The sequence below is a fragment of the Melozone crissalis genome, unplaced genomic scaffold, assembly GCF_028551555.1.
Source record: "Melozone crissalis strain CALT ecotype California unplaced genomic scaffold, PUWL_Pcris_2 ptg000254l_1, whole genome shotgun sequence".
Lineage (NCBI taxonomy): Eukaryota > Metazoa > Chordata > Aves > Passeriformes > Passerellidae > Melozone > Melozone crissalis.
Window position 1 is genome coordinate 799,594 of NW_026536012.1, and position 20,594 is coordinate 820,187.

Consider the following 20,594-nt stretch of genomic DNA (forward strand, 5'->3'; position numbering starts at 1 on the left):
TGCCCCTCACAAACCCTGCAGAGCCCCTCAGCTCCCTGCCCCTCACAAACCCCGCAGAGCCCCTCAGCTCCCTGCCCCTCACAAACCCTGCAGAGCCCCTCAGCTCCCTGCCCCTCACAAACCCTGCAGGGCCCCTCAGCTCCCTGCCCCTCACAAACCTGCCCCTCACAAACCCCGCAGAGCCCCTCAGCTGCCTGCCCCTCACAAACCCTGCAGGGCCCCTCACAAACCTGCCCCTCACAAACCCTGCAGGGCCCCTCAGCCCCTGTCCCTCACAAACCCCGCAGAGCCCCTCAGCCCCTCACACCCCCAGCACTCTCCTGCCTCACAAAATCACCCCTGGCACCCAGGCACAGCTCCCAGTTCTGCTGCTGCTGCTCTGGGTTTGGGGGTTTCTTTTTTTTTTTTTTTTTCTTTTCTGTTTGGGGTTTTCTCTTTTTTTCTTTTTTTCTTTTCTGTTCCCCCCAAGTGAAAATCAAACGTGGGACAGGACCTCCCGTCCGTGCCACCCAGTGGCTCTCCCTGGTGCGAATGCAAACATTCAACACTTCACTGAGTGTTCTGATTTTCATGTTTAATCAAGCTGCTGCTCATTCTATTCTGTTGCTGGAAAGATCAGGTTCCAAATGTCAGGAATCACTGGAATGCAGGGTTTGATCCAGCCACAGCATAGAACCCTCTCCCAGTTTTACACACATGGGTGGGGTTGTCCATAGCCTCATTTCTCCCTTCAGAAAACTGCACTGACACAAGACTTCCTGCAGCACCACTGTTTCTAGTCAATGGGTTCTAAAATAGAGCACTTTAAAGCTGCAATACAAGAGACATGGGGGTATCAGGACTGATAAACTCATTTGAGGTGAGTTTGTACCCTTTCCTTGCAGAATGGGTTTGTTCATGTTATTCCAGGTTTTAAAAAATGCCACATTTCTGATAACAGCAACTGCTTGGCACACGGCTGTAAATCATAAGAGAAATAATGCAGCCTGTCACTGACCACATGCAGAGTGACCCAGGGTGTTTTATTGCCATCTGTTGGAGTGAACATCTCTGTTCTCTCAGCAGGGACAGCAGAGGCACTGCACCTCCTGCCTGTGCACTGGCCTGGGACAGCTCACACTGAGCCCAGCGAGCTCCCAGCCCTTCTTGCTGGAAAAATGGGGATTTTGGGACTGCTGAGTATTCCCAAAGCTGGGGCTGCTCACTGCCAGCACCTGCTGTGAGCAGGAAAAGTGGGGAACTGGGAAATTCCAGCCACCTGCTGGAGCTCAAACTCAGAGCCTGGGAGTATTGATCACAGTGAAAGTGGTGCTGCCCACCCAAGGCCAGGCTGGATGGGGCTGGGAGCAGCCTGGGGTAGTGGAGGTGTCCCTGGGATAGTGGAGGTGTCCCTGTCCCTGGGATAGTGGAGATGTTCCTGCGCCTGTCCCTGGCAGGGGTGGGATGGGATGGGCTCTGTCCCTCCCAGCCCAGCCCAGGATTCTGTGATAAGGATTTTGTTATTCCTGCTGTCAGTAGTTGTTGGTGAGCAGGTCAGGAGCTCTTGGGGCCACCAGGGGATGTGGTGCCCAAGGGCTGCTGGCCACGGCCACCCCAGTGAGCGGCACAGGTGGCAGCTCTGTGTGAGCAGCACTTCACACCAGCGCCGTGCGGGGCTGTGAAGGATGGAGCACCATTGCACAGGATTGCTGGGCTGATCCCTCAGGGTGTGCCAGCAGGGTCCCCTCCATGGGATGGTGTGTGGGGCTGGAGGGACAGCCCTGGCCAGGGGAGCAGCCCCCCAAGCCCTGCCTGCCCAGGTGGCTCCCCAAGCACAGCCACGTGCCCCCAGCAGGAGCAGCCTCGCTGCTGCCACACGGATATGTGGAGATAGAAAATTGATACTCCAGGGATTTGCAGGTGTCTCATGGTTCAAAGCATCCTTTATCATTGCTAAATCAGCCAAACCAGTACAAAATTGAGTGCAAGAAAAATACCAATTCACGTCGGCTTTGCCAGCAATACAAAAGGGACGGTCCTGACATTTGCAGCCAGGTGGGAATTTGGCTTTGGGGGGAACATTCCGACATTCAAAAGGTGCCACAAAATCGTTGGAGCTCTGTTTCCTAACGGGAAATGTCGTTTTTACAGAGGTCACCTACTGCTCAGTGGTGGTGGAGGGAGGGACAGGAAGGAGCTGGTGCTGCCCTTGAGCTGAGCCCTGCCCTGGAGCAGCTCCTGCAGGGGGACAGGAGCCTTTCCTGGGAGCCCGGGCTCCTCTGGCCTCACCCAGACATCTCCTACGCTCCAAAGGATGCTCCAGCATTTCCCAGAACACATTCCAGACCGCTTGGAGAGGAAGAGGAAAGTCGTGTTTCATGAAGGCACAACCATGCTGAACTGGCAGGAAGGAGGGAAGAGAACAAAAGCGGTACTGCGCAACGCAGTTATAGTACAAGGCTCATTCTTGAAACCTGAATATCATGCTAGAAGAAAATCTAGATATGTGTAATATTTTGAAGAAGTATTTTGAAGGCAATATTATTTGAGATTTTTTTTTTTTTTACTCAAAAAAGAACGAATGTTTTTTGTGTAAGTTTGGATAGAATGCTAGTTGAGGAGGGAACTGAATGTTTGTATTGCAGCCTTAAAGAAGCACATTTTTACTGCAATATCCTTTTTTTTGTAAACTACAGTCTGCGAGTCAGCAGACCATGACTGAATGCTTCTGAAAACTTGTCGATTACAAACATGAAATCACAATTAATATCCTCTAAAAGTAATTTCAGAGTTCTCACGTCTTAAAAAAGGACAATGTGTACTGCTCCACAAGGTAATGCAGCTAATCAAAAAAAAGGAGTCGAATTAAAGTATTTACATAATGAGCAATTCTACAGAAGGCGATCATCCCCATGTAAGCACTGATTATATCCCACGCCGCTTTTAACAAACTCTACCAGATTGGATCCAGTCATCAGCACTTTCAGAGAATCCTTAAAAGCCTTTTATGGGTCTTTACATTTAGTGCAGAAGGATGTTCTTCAGGTAGAATATGCTGCTGAGGGAGGAGAGCGTCAGCACCAGGGACCAGCAGGAGAAGAGCACCTCGGCGTGCCCGGTGATGCCGTACTGGGCTGTGCTGGGAGCTGCAAGGCAAGCACAGGGGTCAGTGGCAATTCCCTCTCTCAGACGCCCACATTCCGCCCTTCTCCATGGGTAAGGATTTTTCCCCTCTCAGGGCAGCAGCAGGATTGCTCTGGGCAGCAGATGAAGGCTGTGAGCACACCCAGCCCTGCTGCCACCCTGCCCAGGGAACAGCCCCGCTCGCTCCAGCAGCTGGAATTGATTTCAAGGCAAGCACTTGGAAATGGGATTGCTTCCTCTTTAACCAGCTGAATAATCGATCCATTTTTAGGTTACTGAGCATGAAGATCTGCAGTGCAATCAATGAAAGGGGCCTGGATGAAGCCCTCGTGGGAAACAGCTCATTTTCTGCCCAACTCCAGAAGCCAGAGTTTGACAATGGTGCTCAGCTAAAGACATTAATACTCATTTGGAAGAAATTGTATTTATTTGTTTACCACAAAGCCCTTCTCGAATTCCTAGGTAAATGCGCACAAAGTGCAAAGAGAAAGAAATCAGTGCTGAGGAGCAAGGGAGGAGCTGGTCCCTGGGACTGGGAGTGTCCCAGCTGTGCCTCGGGGATGCACCTGGCAGAAACCCTGTCCTGACAGGACAAGGGGAATGGCATTAAGCTCGATGAGAGTTGATTTAGATGGGATATTGGGCAGGAATTGTTCCTGGCAGGGTGGGCAGGGGCTGGGATGGAATTCCCAGATTTGCTGTGGCTGCCCCTGGATCCCTGGCAGTGCCCAAGGCCAGGCTGGACACTGGGGCTGGAGCACCTGGGACAGTGGGAGGTGTCCCTGCCATGGCAGGGGTGGCACTGGGTGGGTTTGAGGTCCTTCCCAACCCAACCCATGCCAGGATCCTGTGAAACCCATGGCTTTGCCCTTGGAAGGGGAGCACAAGGAGCTGCTCCCTCAACCCTGCACCAAATCCTGTTTGCTTTCCCAGCATGCAGCCTCCACTCCTGAGCCTTGCTCAGCCCAAATCCTGGATCAAATCCCAACCACCAGCATCCCCTTGGTTTCTGTACAGCCCCCTGCAGCTCCACTTGCAGTGTGTGACATTTCACTTGGCGCAGAGAGTGTGACACAACCCCAAATCCTCTGCTTTCCCCCCGTGCAGAAAGGCTCAGGTAATAAACCCAAAACAAAACAAGATTAAACTTGGTGTTGAAGCTTAGTTTGGTGACTGATGACTGTGACTAACTGCAGGCCAGGGCCCTTCCTCTCCTCTCATTCCAAAAGGACTTTCTGTGCTAAGTCAGGATGACAAATCAACCTTTAATTTATTACGAGGGCTGGGTGGGGAAGCTGAAGCATAACACAGGTGCTGTTACATTTTATGCTATGAAGAGAGTTTCCCCAACTTAAGGATAATTTGAACTACAGTAGCAATAAAAGCCAGCGGAAAATTATGTAAATCTGATTTCCTGCATATGAACCAGCTCTGTCTTTCCAGGGCTTATTAAATCATACATGGATTGTTTCTGCACAAAGGCAAGAGGGGAGTTAATGGGGGAAAAATGCACTGGCTTGGGAGATAATAGAAAAGTTTCAGCTCTCAAAGCTGCCTAAGCAGGAGAATTGGATGGAAAAGAAACCTGAAGGAGAAGCAAAGCTGGAGAAGCTTAATTATCAATTATGATGTCACACGAGGCCTACTGGATGACACATAGTTTAAAATATTGGCTTAGACTCTTAAAAATCCTTAAAAATTAATAATCTCCTGCAGATTTTTTCTTCTCCCCCTCAGAATTTTGATTAATTTTTCCTGTGGCTCCCTGAATTCATTGCTGGCCAAGCAAATTGCTGTTGCTGGATATTAATAAAATTTCATAGCTTTGTGCTGATGTATAAACTTTTAAAACAAACACACCTTTAAAATTTAAAGACTCTTAGCATGGCCTGCTCAGTCCTTGATCTACTCTGGGTAATTATTTGGTAAGGACCGAGCAGTCCTTGCTTTCCTGTGCAAGGCCATGCAAGGTCACTTTGTTCTTGGACTTGGTATTTTTCAAAGCACTACAGGATGGTTCCAAAAGTGTCAGACTAAGCCCTCAGTTTAGGGGAAAATGAGAAGGTTTAAATGTTTGAGAGCAGCATAAACCAGCTGCCTTTTTTTCCCCTGCTGAAATATTACCATGCCATTGTTTCACACACACACACACACACACGAGCTCCCAGTCTTAATATTTATGCAGGGAGGCAATGGTGGAGGAATGTGTGATTGGGCTTTAAATAAAAGCTGGAATTATTAGAGTCTGTGATTACACCTGCAGCCATGCTGGGCATTTCCACAGGCCCCATCCCCAGCGTGACACAGAGCTGATTTCAGAAGGTTTGGGTGCCACAGGGAAGGAGAGCTGTGTCCAGAGAGGGTCAGGATGGGCTTCAGGAGTTTCTCCAGGGAAAGGCTGCCCAGCCCTGGCACAGTGCCCAGGGAGGTTTGGGTTCCTGTGAAAAATGCGTATTTTACGATTGGCTTTTTGCAAATATTAAAATGAAGTTATATGTGTTGTGTTAGAAAGCTATGCCGTATTAATTCTCTTAAGTAGTGTGGTAAATATAGGTTTAGGTTATACAAAATGTTAAAATAGAAATGATGCTATGTAGGATACCTTTTTAAAGAAAGGACTCACACTGATAGCAGCCACAGGACACCTGAATCTTTCAGAGAAAGAGAATTTATTGCCCCATTATCAGAAGAAATGAACTTCTTCCCACCTTGAAGGTGCTGTCAGGATTCAGAGGAAGAAGCTGACACTGCCCAGACAGAATCCTGTGTTTGAATGGAATTTATGCACCATGTATGAGGGGTATGAATATGCAACAGGCTGTTGCTTTTAAGGGTTAATCCTCTGTTAACCTGGGTCCTTTTTCCAGCTTGTGCTGCCCAGAAAGAGGTACCTGGACTGTCCATAACTCTTTGTCTCTATTGTCTCGCACTGTCCTAATCCAAATTGTCCAAACTATTATTACTCTAATTGTATTACTATCTTTATAACCACTTTATTACTATTAAACTTTTACAATTTTACAAACAAGTGATTGGTGTTTTTCACAGCTCCCCATCCCCAGGGGCATCTCAAAGTGCATGTGACACTTGGGGACACAGCTCAGGGTGGCCCTGGCAGTGCTGGCCATGGTTGGACTCCCTGGTCTGGGAGGGCTTTTCTAACCTAAACAATTCCATGACTTTATGATCTGGTGCTGCAAATTCAGAGCCCGTGGGGGTGACACCTTGAAATGCCTGAGAAGAAAGTGAATTTCTATCCAGGAAAAGATTAAAACAAGCTCCACGAGCAGCCTGACGTCTGAAATACCAAATGATCCAAGATTTACAGGGCACAGTGAGTTTAAAATGTCAGCTGCAGCCACTGAGGGGCAATAATTTACTTTTGTGCTGCTGTGTAAGTCAAATTTTGCTCAGAGGCAGAGTGGCTGCATCCCTCTGGGAAAGGGAAAGGGAATGGGGGCACACATAGAGCATCATCAGGGCTGGGAAGGGACCCACACAGGCTGGGGTGGAAACTGAGGTTGGAGGGGACCTTCAATGTCCCCTCAGGGTGAGGAGAAATCCCTGCCTGGCCATGGCACCACCCCAGTGCCAGGCACACCTCGCGTGCCCACGTGCCTTTGTGAGCTCTCCTTTCTTCCAATTTAGGGATTACTGGACCTAATCCTAATGTTTTACACCAGCCAGCACTCGTGGAAATATTTAAGACACCCTTAGCACAGATAGGATTATATTCAGACATCTCTCCTGGTGCTGAACAGAAAGGAACAAAGTGATATTATATCAGTATCTCTAATTAATACAAGAGATTAGGAGAAGTGCTATGCTGGAACACACAAACCAGCATTTCCTAGCACCAAGGGCTGCATTAACCAGAAATAATTATAAGCTTTAATGCTGATGCTGTGTAGACAAAAGCAGAGACCCCTTTAGGTTGTCTGAATAAGCAAGACTAATTCTGTTAAATGGATTATGCAGGGAGATGTTAATAAGCATTTCATTTAACCATATTCAGGTTAATCATTTACTAAAGGAAAGCCTTAATAAACTGGATTTTTTGGTGCAACGTTTAAAACATACAGAGAGGGAAGGAATAAACTAGCTCAAGGTCAGAGCAGTAAGGCAAAAAGAAAGATGAGAAAGGCTAGGCTGTCAAATAAGGTTCTTTTAGAAGAAAAGATGGGGAGATAATGGGCCTCAGAAGGCTGGGGCGAGGCCTGGGGATAACATCTCTACATTTTGTTCCACTTGAAGCTGCTGGAGGATTTATGGCTGTGCAGGAGGAGGGGGACAGTCTGTCAGGGAGCAGCAGTGGTGATGGGCACAGGGTCCTGCAGAGCTGGAACCAGCTCCCATGGCCAGGGGAATGGGCAGCACAGAAACCTCCTTGGAGGCCAGGGCAAAGCTTGGCCTTGGGAGAGCACAACTGGAAGCCTTGTCTGAAAATGGATCAGGGGATTTGTTTAGTAGCATGCAAATGCAATCATGCTGAGGCTGGGGAGCTGCACTGGGTGGGAGAGGCAGCAGTGAGGCAAATGGATCACTCTGAATTCCAGGTGGAGGCTGGAGCTAAACAGAGCCTTGGCCACCACGGCAGCACCTGGAGAAGGCTGGGAGTTTCAGAAATGTGGAAATGCCTCTGGAGCAGGCATGTGGGCATGGAGGTTCTCTCCAGCCCCCTGTTCCTCTGGCCTGGCCTGCTTCAAAACATCCCTCCTGTGCTCGGGTCAGCTCTGGGCACTCCCAGCTCTGGGCCAGTTCTGGGGTCAGCTCTGGGGTCAGTTCTAGGTCAGTTCTGGATCAGTTCTGGGTCAGTTCTGGGTCAGCTCTGGGTCAGTTCTGGGGTCAGCTCTGAGGTCAGTTCTCGGCCAGTTCTAGATCAGCTCTGGGTCAGTTCTGGGTCAGTTCTGGGGTCAGCTCTGGGGTCAGTTCTAGGTCAGTTCTGGATCAGTTCTGGGTCAGTTCTGGGTCAGCTCTGAGGTCAGTTCTCGGTCAGTTCTAGATCAGCTCTGGGTCAGTTCTGGGGTCAGTTCTGGGGTCAGCTCTGGATCAGCTCTAGGTCAGTTCTGGATCAGCACTGGGTCAGTTCTGGATCAGCTCTGGGTAGGATTTTAGGGAACATTCCTCCCTGGAAAGGCTGCCCAGCCTGGCCCAGCTGCCCGGGGCAGGGCTGGAAGCTGCAGGGATGAGGATTCTGGCAGGAATGTCCTGTGAGCATCCCTGTCCCACAGCATCCTCCCCAGGAGCTGCCCCAGCCCAGGGCACAGATTGGCTCAGCCCATCCCTGCGTGGTGGGGCTGCAGGCAAACCTTGCTTTGTGCATTATCTGTCAGGCAGAGCTCAGCACTGCTCAGACAAATCTCTCAGCAAATCCTTGAGGAAGGACACGGAATATTGCAGGAGTTATCCAAGAGCTGGCTCTGCCCAGGGATAAGCCAGGGCTGGGCAGGATAAAACTGGAAGTGCCAGGTGCTTAACTGAGGGGCTTTATCATCCTCTGGGATGGGAGTGCTGGCAGGAAGATCCAGGAGATGAGCCCCAGAAGAGTGATGGGGTTGATAAGAGAGGGCTGTTATCAGGGCCTGTCCATCAGCATTCACACAGGGCTGCTGGCAGGGCAGGAGCTGGGAGATGAAATGCTGATTTGTCCTTATTTCAAATTTAAATGAATAAAAAAGCATTTTGTGAGTCTTAAAATGGGAAAACAAGGGCTAGAATATGATTACTAGGACTGCATAAGTAAAAATCAGCTGTTTGCTGTGCTAAAATCTGAAAGTTTAGTAATTTAAACACTCGAGACGTGCCACCAGCAATGCCTTAAAGTGAAATATTATCCCAGCCTGTGTTTGTGTACGCACAGAAAATGAGACAGAGGCATTTCTTGTTCCAGTCATGAAGACCCCACTTGGGATGTGCCCTGTGTCCAATGCAAAACCGATCCTGGTGCTGATTTTGACTGAGGTAAAATGTAAAATATGATATTTACAGGTTGAAAGGAACAAACACACGGTAACCATGGCCACCAGCTGTGTAACCCTGGATTGTGGGGATCTCTGCCTGGAACTGGGGCTCCCTGGCTGGGGGAGGCAAAGGGAGACCCACACCCCCTGCCCGCCCTCCACAGCAGCCAGAGTCACCTTTCCCCAAGAAATAACTCATGCTAAACACTGCAAACAGCCACAGACTCATTTCACACTGCTAAAAATACACCCAGCCCTGGAGATTTCAAAGTCAGATCGCTTTTGCTGGTGAGGGTGGTGTGGCTCAAAGCAGAGCTGCTCCATGAGGGCTGCCAGCCCTGGCACAGAGGGACAGCAGGGCTGGGATGGGGCTCGGGGCACAGAGGGGGATGAGGGTCTCAAATCACCTCTGGAACAAAGAATTTCCCAATTCACCAACTGCTCAAGAGCACTGAGTGGTTCCTCACTAAAAATCCCTGCAGTCTCTGGTCCCTCTGTGGTTCCTGCTCAGTCCTGGAGAGGAGAAGGATCCAGGGAGAGCTCAGAGCCCCTGGCAGGGCCTGAAGGGGCTCCAGGAGAGCTGAGAGGGGCTGGGGACAAGGATGGAGGGACAGCACACAGGGAATGGCTTTAAATTGAAAATGGGTAGATTTAGATGGGATTTTGGGAAGGAATTTGTTCCCTGGCAGGGTGGGCAGGCCCTGGCACAGGGTGCCCAGAGCAGCTGTGGCTGCCCCTGGATCCCTGGCAGTGCCCAAGGCCAGGCTGGACACTGGGACACCCTGGGACAGTGGGAGGTGTCCCTGCCATGGCAAGGGTGGCATGGGATGGGCTTTAAGGTCCTTTCCATCGCAAACCATTGCAGGATCCTGTGGGTGTCCCTGTGTGTGCCAGGATCAGAGCAGTGGTGACAGTGACAGGGCAGGACAAGCTTTAGTGAAACACCCCCCATTTTCAGCCTTCACTCTCTGCTCAGGTGTGTTTCAGTGCAGTTTTGTGCACACACAGATAAAGCTGGAGGTATCAAAGAGAAGCACCTTCCCTGAAATAGTGCAGGGCACAGAGTCCCTGTGATGCCTGCCTGGGATGAATGAAGCACGGAGAGCTGAGCAGGATGAAATAGCACAGCCCTGATGGACTCCCATCCTGCTGCAAGGAACTTCACGGCCCCCAGGAGTATTTATGGGGAAATTACTGTGAGGGAACAGAGGGAAATTTGGCTTTATATATCATCCTTGATACTGCAGCCGTGTCCCATTTCTTTGTGTGGCTGAGGAGTGCAGTGGTGTTGGGGAAATGGAACATCCCTGAGGAGCTCTGGAATGATGGATGGAACATCCCTGGGGAGCTCTGGAGTGACAGATGTGTGAAAAATGTGTATTTCATGATTGGCTTTTCACAAATATTAAAATGAATATTATATGGGCTGTGTTAGAAAGTTATGCTGTGTTAATTCTCTTAAGTAGTGTGTTAAATATAGTTTTGGGTTAGAACAAAATGTTAAAATAGAAACTGCTATGTAAGACACTTTTTTAAAGAAAGGACTCTCTCTGAGATAGCAGCCACAGGACACCTAAATCTGTCAGAGAAAGAGAATTTATTGCTCCATTATCAGAAGAAACAAACTTCTTCCCGCCTTGAAGGTGCTGTTAGGATTTGGAGGAAGAAGCTGACACAGCCCAGACAGAATCCTGTGTTTGAATGGAATTTATGCATCATGTATGAGGTGTATGAATATACAACAGGCTGTTGTTTTTAAGGGTTAATCCTCTGTTAACAGGTGTCCTTTTTCGGGTTCCTGCTGCCCAGAAAAGGTACCCAGATATCTGTAACTCTTTGTCTCTATTGTCTCATATTGTCCTAATCCTAATTGTCCAAATTGTTATTACTCTAATTGTATTACTATTTTTATAACTGTTTTATTACTATTAAACTTTTAAATGTTTAAAAACAAGTGATAGGCGTTTTTCACAGATGGGAACAGCCCTGAGGAGGAGCTGGCTTGGTCAGACAGAGGAGATCCACCCCAGCCCTGGGCTGGACCCGTGGAATCACCACCTCATGCCCTTTTAACCAGCAAAGAGAAGGCAGGAATCAGCCAAGGGAGAGGGGCTCGCTGGCTCTGGGCAGCAGGAGCACACCCATCACCCACAGTCCCAAATCCTGGCCCCTGGCCCTTCCTGCCCTGCCCAAACACTCCTGGGGCAGGTTTGGGAGTGTGCCCGTTCCCTGGGAGCCCGGGCAGTGCCAGCACCCTCGGGGCGGGCCTTTCCTGACTCCAGCCCTAATGAATGAGGTGCTGGGTGAGGCTCAGCCTGTTTCTCCCCTTGGAAGAATCCTCCACATTTACTGCTCTTGGCACACCCAGGGCAAAGCAAACCACACATCCAGCCTGGATGTCTGAGTCTAAACCCTGCTGGCTTGCCTGGGAAAAGTGGGATAGCAACAACTGTTGGGGGAACAGCCACAGGAAGGGATCTCTGGAAGGGCTCAGGCCAGTCCTGTGCTGTTTCAGGGCTCTGTGCAGCCCTCTGCACACAGCTGGCTTGGGATGGCACGTGCTCAAGGCTGGGACTCCATCCTCCCCCACACCTGCCCTGATTTTGGGTTCACCTGCAGCAAACCCAACCTTGTTTAGCCTGAAGTTAAATGGAAACCAAGCCTGACTCTGGGTCCTGCCTGGGAATCCAAAATTAAACAGGAAAACGGCTCAGGATCCTCCACTGGATGGGGCAAACACAGCTTTGGTTGAGAGGACATTGAGAATAAACCATGAAGGTGCCAGAGAAAGCACTGGGAGGAGCAAACTGCTCATTTCCATCCCCATTCCCATCCCCATCCCCATTCCCATCCCCATCCCATTCCCATTCTGTTTCCCATTCCCATTCCCACGCCCATTCCCTTTCCCCCATCCCTGTGTCCCATCCCAGAAGTTCTGGAAGGTTCCTCAGGGAAGGAGGAGCAGGAAGAGCCAAGCCCTGAGGATCTCCACAAGGAAAATTCCCACACCAAGGAAGCTTTGGAGCCACCCGCCAGGGTTCCAGCTGGATAAATTGCTGGATAAAAAAATTCCCCACTCCCACGTGGGGTGAGCAGCACAGAAAAAAGGGAAAACCTGCACTGCTGGGAAGCTCAGGTTCCTCAGGCATCATTCTGGCAGCCTACAATAACTGCTTCCCTGACAATGTGGCTCTCATTTGTAAGTGTCACACTGGAGACAAGGAAAAGCGTTTTAATGTGACAGAAAAATTTGACTTGGGAGCTAATTACTTTAATTTGAGAGAATTTTTGGCTCATCTGCATGCTTGACAATTATTTACAACTTACATTGGTAATTAGAGGTTGGGCCTTGTGCTGAAATATTGCAAATGGCTTTGGAGACATTTGCTGATCCTCCTAACTTTGAGAGGAAATGAATTTATTAGTAGTTAATATGTAAAATATTTGTACTTCTGACCTTTTGTTAAACATCCTTCCTATATTTTAAATGATTGGTTGTCAGAGCCATTTTTCTCCAAATGACGTGTGAGATTGTAAATAAGCTCTTGAATTAAGCAGCACATTAAATCTCCGTGTTCAGTGGCAATCTCTGATAGTTCTCATATATCAGGGAGACTTTGTTGGTTCTGCTGTGTTGAGGCAATGTCATACAGCAGCGTGAACGATAATTTTTTACACTGAGCTTTCCAGTTTCTGCACGGTTTCCACATCATTCTTGTGCTCTTGACAAAGGATGTGGAGCTAGGCAGGTCGGAACATGATTTCTGTCCCTTTTTGGGTGGATGAGGAAGGAAGTTTTTGGCTGGAAGTGCTGGTAGCCTTTCAGCAAATCTTCCACTGAGGTGCCTGGCAGATGATTTCTAAGATGTGGGGTTTATTTGGATTTCTGTTGTTTTTTTTAAGCATTTCTGGTGGGTTCCTCTTGGTCACATCTCTGCATAGTGCATGCATTCCTCTCTTTTTATAGGAATATTAAAAGCCCATAACCCATGGAAATTTATCCCCAAACTGTGCCCATATAGCCAAGGAATTAATCATCAGTAGTGTTTAATTAGAATAAGGTGGGGGATGAAATAAACAACCAAGTCCAACTGTTTGCTGATTTCAGAAGTTACAGCAGCTCCTTGCATCCTAACAGCCTCAGGGGAGCTCAGGGTGGGCACAGTGTCACAGACATCTTTTATGGAAAATCCTTTCCTTAGGGTTTCTCCTCCTGAGAAGCTGGGAGGCCTCAGGAACAAAATGCAAGCAATGGTTATCTGCTGCTGTGGGATGCAACAGGTGCATCTGGGATTGGTCTCATGTGGGTGTTTCTAATTAATGGCCAATCACAGTCAGCTGGCTCACACAGAGAGCTGAGCCACAAACCTTTGTTATCATTCTTTGCTATTCTATTCTTAGCCAGCCTTCTGATGAAATCCTTTCTTCTATTATTTTAGTATAGTTTTAATATAATATATATCATAAAATAATAAACCAGCCTTCTGAACCATGGGGTCAGATCCTCGTCTCTCCCCTCATCCTGAGACCCCCTTGAACACCATCACACCCCAGCAGGAATTTCCCCATGGAAAGGGGGTCAGGCACTGGAACTGCCCGGGGAGGGTTGGAGTGCCCATCCTGGAGGTGTCACCTGGAGGTGGCACTCAGAGCTCTGGGTGGGCACAGGGTGGGGATGGGTCAGGGACTGGACTTTGGGGGGGCTTTTCCAACCCGCTGGATTTGGGATTGGGTGACTGAGAGCTGTGCCAGCTCCCAGGGCTGCCCTGTCCTTGGCGACAGGCACAAACTGAGGGGCACAGGGAGGGTCCCCTCCACACAGGGATGCACCTGGGCTCCCCAGAGCCATTTCTGCACAACTGTGTGTGCCCAGCAGCAGCAGGGAGGGCACAGCAGGCTGCCTGGCCATTGCCAGAGCAGCAGCCAGGCAGATGCCACCCCTCCTGGGCTGCAGTGAGCAGCACGGAGCCCCTCATGAGGGATGATTGCAATTTCCACAGGGCTGTGTGTGCAGGGAACAAGCATCACTCACAGCAGCCTGAGCTATTGGCTCCTCAGAGCCAGCAGCGTTTGTCTGCAGCCCCTGACGTGACATTAACTATTCATGGCGCTCCACAGTGTTCAAACACTGCCCCGGCAAAATTGTTGCTACTTTTCAACTTGATTGAGATCTTCCCCGAGCCAGGCTGGGCTGCAGCCAGCACGGGGCTCTCACATGGCAGGAGTGCAGGAGTGCCCAGGTGCTCAGGAACAGCAGTGCCCAGGTGCTCAGCAATGCCCAGGTCCTCAGGAGTGCCCAGGTGCTCAGGGATGCCAATGCCCAGGTGCTCAGCAATGGCAGTGCCCAGGTGCCAGGCTGGGAGCCATCATCCCTGCCTCCTCCTCCTCCTCCCAGCTGACCCTCCAGAGCTGTGGGGCACACGGGGTTCAGTGCCTGCACCTTTTAATGGAGGGATTCAGTGATTTGTCACTCTGAACCTAGCCTTTGTCACCTGCAGCTGGAGGCTCCAGGTTAGGGATCCATCTCCCAGCACTGACCCCGCTGAGGGATCCTTTTGTTAGGATGGGCAGGCCTGGCACAGGTGCCCAGAGCAGCTGTGGCTGCCCCTGGATCCCTGGTAGTGCCCAAGGCCAGGCTGGACACTGGGGCTGGGAGCATTTGGGACAGTGGAAGGTGTCCCTGCCACGGCAGGGGTGGGAATGGATGGGATTTATTTAATGTCCCTCCCAACCCAGGCCATTCTGTGGTTCCATTTTCCCCCAATCCCTGCTCCCTGGGATGAGTTATCTGGGATTGCAGCCGGAGCTGATTCGCCATCGGGAGGACTCTGAGCTCTTGCAGCTGCCTGTGGGGGACAGGGAATGATCCCCTCCCTTCCAGAGCCATTTGGGGTTGGGATTTCTGCTGGGGGTGCCTCTTCAGAGCCCCCCACCCTTCCTGCCTGCTGCTGCTCTGCAGCTTTTCCTGCTGCTGGGGGATTTTGCATCAGGAAGCTTTTCATGGCCCAGCCTTCCCCACTCGCTTTTCAGCTTAATCCTGAGGATTTTGGAGACATTATGGCTCAGCTTTGCATATGTTATTACACAGAAGAGAGGAAAAAACCCCCAACAGCTGAGATTTCTCAAAGCTGGCTGGGAGCTTTACGCATGCAGGTTCTGCTAAGAGCCATGCCTTTGAAAATCTCTGTCAATTAGTGCAGTATCTTGGTGCTTTTGGGACAGAGATGGATGCCTCAAACTGGCTCTGATAGCCTTGGAGACACGTGCAGGAAGACACATTCTGCCTCAAAACCAATCTGTTTTTCCTAGTTTGTGCCATGTAGAACCCCTAAGCACTAAAACCCTTCAGGTTTGTCCAGCACCTGCCTGGGAATTGGACAGTGCTAGCCTGCATTGAGCAGGGTGGGATTTGATTTCCACCTCTCTGTAAAACTCTGCTCCTTCTGCTGGCAGCTGGACTGGTCCTGTGGGTCCCTTCCAGCCCAGGATATTCTGTGGTTCTGGGGAATTGGGCACGGAATGGGGCTGTACAGCATGGGAGGGAAGGGCAGAGCAGCTTTGGGGTCCTTCCAGGCAGGCACTGCTCGTTCCTGCAGGGTCTCTCTGGGCAGAGCTTTCTGCTCTGGGTTATTCACATCTCTCCCTGTTTTCCCATTCCAAAATCCACACCCTGTTTGTTCCTCCTGAGCTTCCCAAGGCCAGCTGTTCTCTGAGCTGCCTGGCCTTGCAGAGAGCTCCCTCTGAGTGGGGGACAGACACTGCAGAGCCATCAGGGACAGAGGAAGGGTGAGTGACAACGCTCACTGCACAGACAGGGGCATGATGGACAGAGAAACACAGAGCTCAGCCATGGACCTCCACATGAGGGGCACAAAAAGGGCCAAGGTCAATAATTTCAGCCCTGAGTGTGCAGTGACAGGCGCTGCTGGCTGTCCCAGTGCAACCCAGCACCACCCAGCGCCACCCAGCGCCACCCAGTGCCACCCAGTGTCACCCAGCGTCACCCAGTGCCACCCAGTGCCACCCCAGGACCTGGCCCAGTGTGGAGCAGGCTGCCACCCCCTCACTGAGCTCATCTTGCTCTGCCTCATGCCAGCAGCTCTTTCTTATGGAGCCGCCTGACTCAGCAGCTGGAAACGGGAAAATGTTGTGCACAGCTTCCGTCTTAATGAAAAGCATCTTTAAAATTTTAATCAGATGGCTCCACACTGTTCTGTGGATTCAGAGGCTCGGTTGAAATCTGGGCTTCCTGAAAACCACAAGCAGGAGCAGGTGCCAGTGATAAAAGAGTATTTCTTTAATTGTTCAGAGCTGCTGCTTGAACTGCTCCCACCCTGCTCCTCAAGGATGCAGGCCTGGCTCAGCTACAACACAAATCCTACAGATTTTGGTGCTGCTTTCTTTAACCCAGAGAGCCTCCTGGAAAAACCCACACTCAGCCTTCCAAGGCTGCCTGGTGACACGTTAAGAGCTCATCTGGAAAGTTTAAAGGAGGACAAAACCCAGCTTAAACTCCACCTCAGCAGGATGGGCCTTGCAATTGTTTGTAGTGAGGGGAAGGAAAAGATGCAGCTCTGAAACACCAGGTTCAGAGGGAGGAAATGGCTGATCCTGTGTCATCCTGGGATGTTGTTTTCCATCCTGGCTGGAAATATTGTTGGCAACTCCATCAAAATGTCCATGTTGCACAGATACTCTAAACGCAGCTGGCATGGAACTGAAATTTCCATTTGGTGCGAAATTCAGACAGGGAAAAGACAAAAAAAGAAGAAGTGTTGCCTGGAATGAGATGGGGAGCCTGGAAGGAAGCCAACCTATTTTTTTTCCCACTCAAAACTCAACAGGCCTTTATTTGAATTTCTTTAAAACTGACATATTCATGGAGTTTTCAAACAGGCTTTTTCTGACAAGTCCCCTAATCCCCCAAGCCTTCCCTCCCTCAACAACCCAAGTTTGTCAGATCCTTCCCTGCCAGCTGTAGCTGCAGGCTCCTCCGAGTTCCACACGGAGCTGGGCCCTCCCTGAGGTTCTGGATCCTCAGCTCTATGTACATTTCAAATCCCTGCACATGGGCACCCATCTCATCAAGATGGATATATGCATATTTATTCCTGTACAACTCCTGTAGTCAGCCAGTTCTGGCTGATCAAACCTTCACTTAAAACATATCCTTCTGTGATAAATAAAAACACGGACTGCTCTCTTCCTGCTGGTGAATCACATTCTGGAATCTCCTGCTTGTCTTCTCTCAGTCAGAGCTGGGGCCTGTCTCAGTCTGGGGAAGGTGTAAATAGGTGGTTTAAAGAACAGGGGAGCAGCTGCAGCTGGCCAGGGGGTTTAGGGTGGGTTTAGGGTGGGTTTAGGGTGGGTTTAGGGACAGGTTCATCCCCAGAGGGTGCTGGCACTGCCCAGATGCCCAGGGAATGGGCACAGCTGTGACGGTGCTCTCAGGGGTTCTTGGATTGGGGAAGAGACGAGGATCTGACTCCATGGTTCAGAAGGGTTGATTTATTATTTTATGATATATATTACATTAAAACCATACTAAAATAACAGAAGAAACGATTTCATCAGCAGGCTGCCTAAGAATAGAATAGCCAAGAATGATAACAAAGGCTTGTGGCTCAGGCTCTGTGTCTAAGCTAGTTGGGCTGTGATTGGCCATTAATTAGAAACAACCACATGAGCCCAATCACAGATGCACCTGTTGCATTCCACAGCAGCAGATAACCATTGTTTACATTTTCTCTCAGCTTCTCAGGAGAAAAAGTCCTAAGGAAAGGATCCTTCAGGGATGGGAGGAACCTCCTGGTTCACGCACAACACACACCTGACAGAACCAGGAATTGATCTGGACACTGACACACACAAAGCAGCAAGAACAGGATCCCTGGATGCTGAGAACTGCCTCAGGGATGGGAGGAACCTCCTGGTTCACACACAGCACACACCTGACAGAACCAGGAATTGATCTGGGCACTGACACACACCCAGCAGCAAGGACAGGATCCCTGGATGCTGAGAATCTCACTGAAAGATGGGAGGAAGCTCCTGGTTCACCTCTGGCACTGCAAACACACGAGTGGGAGAAAGCAGCAGCAGGAGGCTGAGCATCTCCCCAGCCTCCACATCCTCCACCCTTCTCACAGCCTCCAGGAGCCATTTCACACCTGGCCCTGCTCTGCTTTCCTGGCATCTCTCAGAAGCACTCCTTGGTTAAGATGTGAAATTCCAGCCAACTGATCGATGTGTGATATTGTAAAATATTCAGGATTCTCAGAGCAGCTTCTTCTCCTAAGTGGGCTTCTCATATTCGAGGGAAAACTCATTAATATTGAAATCCCCACTGACAGAAGGCTTGTAGGCAATACAGCATCAGGAAAAAAACGTTCTTGTATTTTACATGCCGGCTTAGAGAGTGGGAATCAATGGACTAAAAACGACCTAGTTCTAGTCCTATTTTTCAGCTGATAGAAAGCAGCTCTCTTGATATTAAATAATGCATCTCTTCAGCAAGCAGTGAATAATACGATTTAGTGTGTTCAAACATTCTGCTGGAATGATGATGCAGGCTCTGAGCACGCTGAATGTCACTGAGCACACCCCGAGACGCTCGTTCAGCTTAAACAGGAATGTTTACCCAATTCCACACATTCACTGGGAGGATGTGCCTTCCCGGGAAGATTCACAAGCACAGAGTTCACCTGCTTGAAGCAGCAGGTGACTGCAGCACTGGAAGGCAGCTATTTCCCCCAGGAGATAATTCCCAGTGTGGCTGGGCCACAGAAACCCAGAATTAACGGTGCAGGTGCACGGAGCTGGCTGCATGCAGACACCAGCTTTGCCTGAATTTCACACCTGCCTGGGCTCTGGCATGCAGCAGCAATGCCCACGATGTGCTCTGAACACAGAGCTGTCAGCTGACTAACAAGGAGGTGTAATATATTGATATTTTCGAGATATTCACCCGTTTGATGCCAAACTACTCACAGCAAGGCCTGGTAGCCCTGTATCAGTTCTGTGTCTGTTACTGGGAGAGGAGAACCTCTGGTGCTCTGGGGCTGGGTGCTGGAGGGTGATTCCCAGCAGCTGATGGGGATGGGATCCCAGGAGGGGGATTTGGGGGCACCAAAGCGGCCACCAAGCATCAAAAGCTCTTGGAGCAAACACACATCTGTCACAGACATCTTTTATGGAAAATCCTTTCCTTAGGGTTTTTCCTCCCGAGAGGCTGAGAGGCCTCAGGGACAAAATGCAAACAATGGTTATCTGCTGCTGTGGAATGCAACAGGTGCATCTGGGATTGGGTTCATGTGCTTGTTTCTAATTAATGGCCAATCACAGTCAACTAACTCAGACAGAGAGCCCGAGCCACAAACCTTTGTTATCATTCTTGGCTATTCTATTCTTAGCCAGCCTTCTGATGAAATCCTTTTCTTCTATTATTTTAGTATAGTTTTAATGTAATATATATCATAAAATAATAAATCAACCCTTCTGAACCATGGAGTCAGATCCTCGTCTCTTCCCTCATCCAAGAACCCCTGTGACCACCGTCACACATCTGCTCCTAACAGGATTTAGAAGTTAAGTTTGCCACGATCCAGGATCTGCTGCCCAAAATGTGGATCACCTTTTCAGAGCCCTTTAGTGTTTGGAAGGAATTGCAGGAGCAGGGAGAGGGAAGAGCAGCTGGGCTTTGGCAGCGGAACCCAGCTGGCCCTGCCTCTTGCCCCAGGCCCTTCCCTCCTCCAGGGGTGCTGCACCAGCATCTCCTGCTGCCATGCAGAGCCCCCCAGCTGCAGGAACACGCTGCTTTCCTCACCAACAGACAGAAATAATGGCAGGAAAGAGCACTGCAAACCCCGAAATTCAGAGTCCAGCCCTGCGGATTCTCCTTACACAAAACCACTGATTGATTTAAATGGGATTTGCGACTGCATAAGAGGAGAAAAACTGGAGGGGTTGGCAGGTTTCCCATGGAACAAACAGAGCCTGCTTGAAATGAGGTATTATTTGGTATCCTGGCGTATTAAATGTGTTAGATATGCAGAAAGGCAGAGCAGGGAGAAACAACGGGGGTTCAAGGAGTTGTCCAACCTGCCCAAGTGCTCATTTAAACACACGCTTTTGTTCCTGGGAAAATTAAATAACTTAAGGTCCTTCTCTCTCCCACTCCAATTTTTATAAAAGTGCCTCATAAGATGTGAAATCATTAATTAAAGAAGATTCCTCAATTATTCTCCCTGACCTGTCACAGTTACTTGTTTAGTCAGCGTTAAGAATTCAGCAACATCTTCAAAGGCTTTCCAAGACACCACCTGTGAACTAATTATGCTGAAGGAGGGAAGATTTGTAAGGAGCTGCAGCTCCTGGTGCTGGCTGACAACACAGATACCGACCGTGGCCCCAATTTCGTAACTTTCTGCAGCTAATTCTACATTCTTGAAGCACTGTCGCTCCAAATTAGGAGAGTAAATCCCCAAACGTGTGGAAAGGGGCTCCAGCAGG

The 20,594-nt window shown here is 49.7% G+C and overlaps 1 protein-coding gene across 2 annotated transcripts in view; it reads right to left on the minus strand.

Annotated features, from left to right (window-relative positions):
* Positions 1-553: 553 nt before the first annotated feature.
* Positions 554-20,594, minus strand: part of NEGR1 (neuronal growth regulator 1) — a 159,278-nt gene continuing 139,237 nt past the window's right edge. For both annotated transcript variants that reach the window (XM_054294543.1, XM_054294542.1), the window contains one exon: positions 554-3,125. In XM_054294543.1, the coding sequence (XP_054150518.1) occupies positions 3,001-3,125 (125 nt within the window). In that variant the 3' untranslated portion in view covers positions 554-3,000. The remainder of the gene's footprint in view (positions 3,126-20,594) is intronic.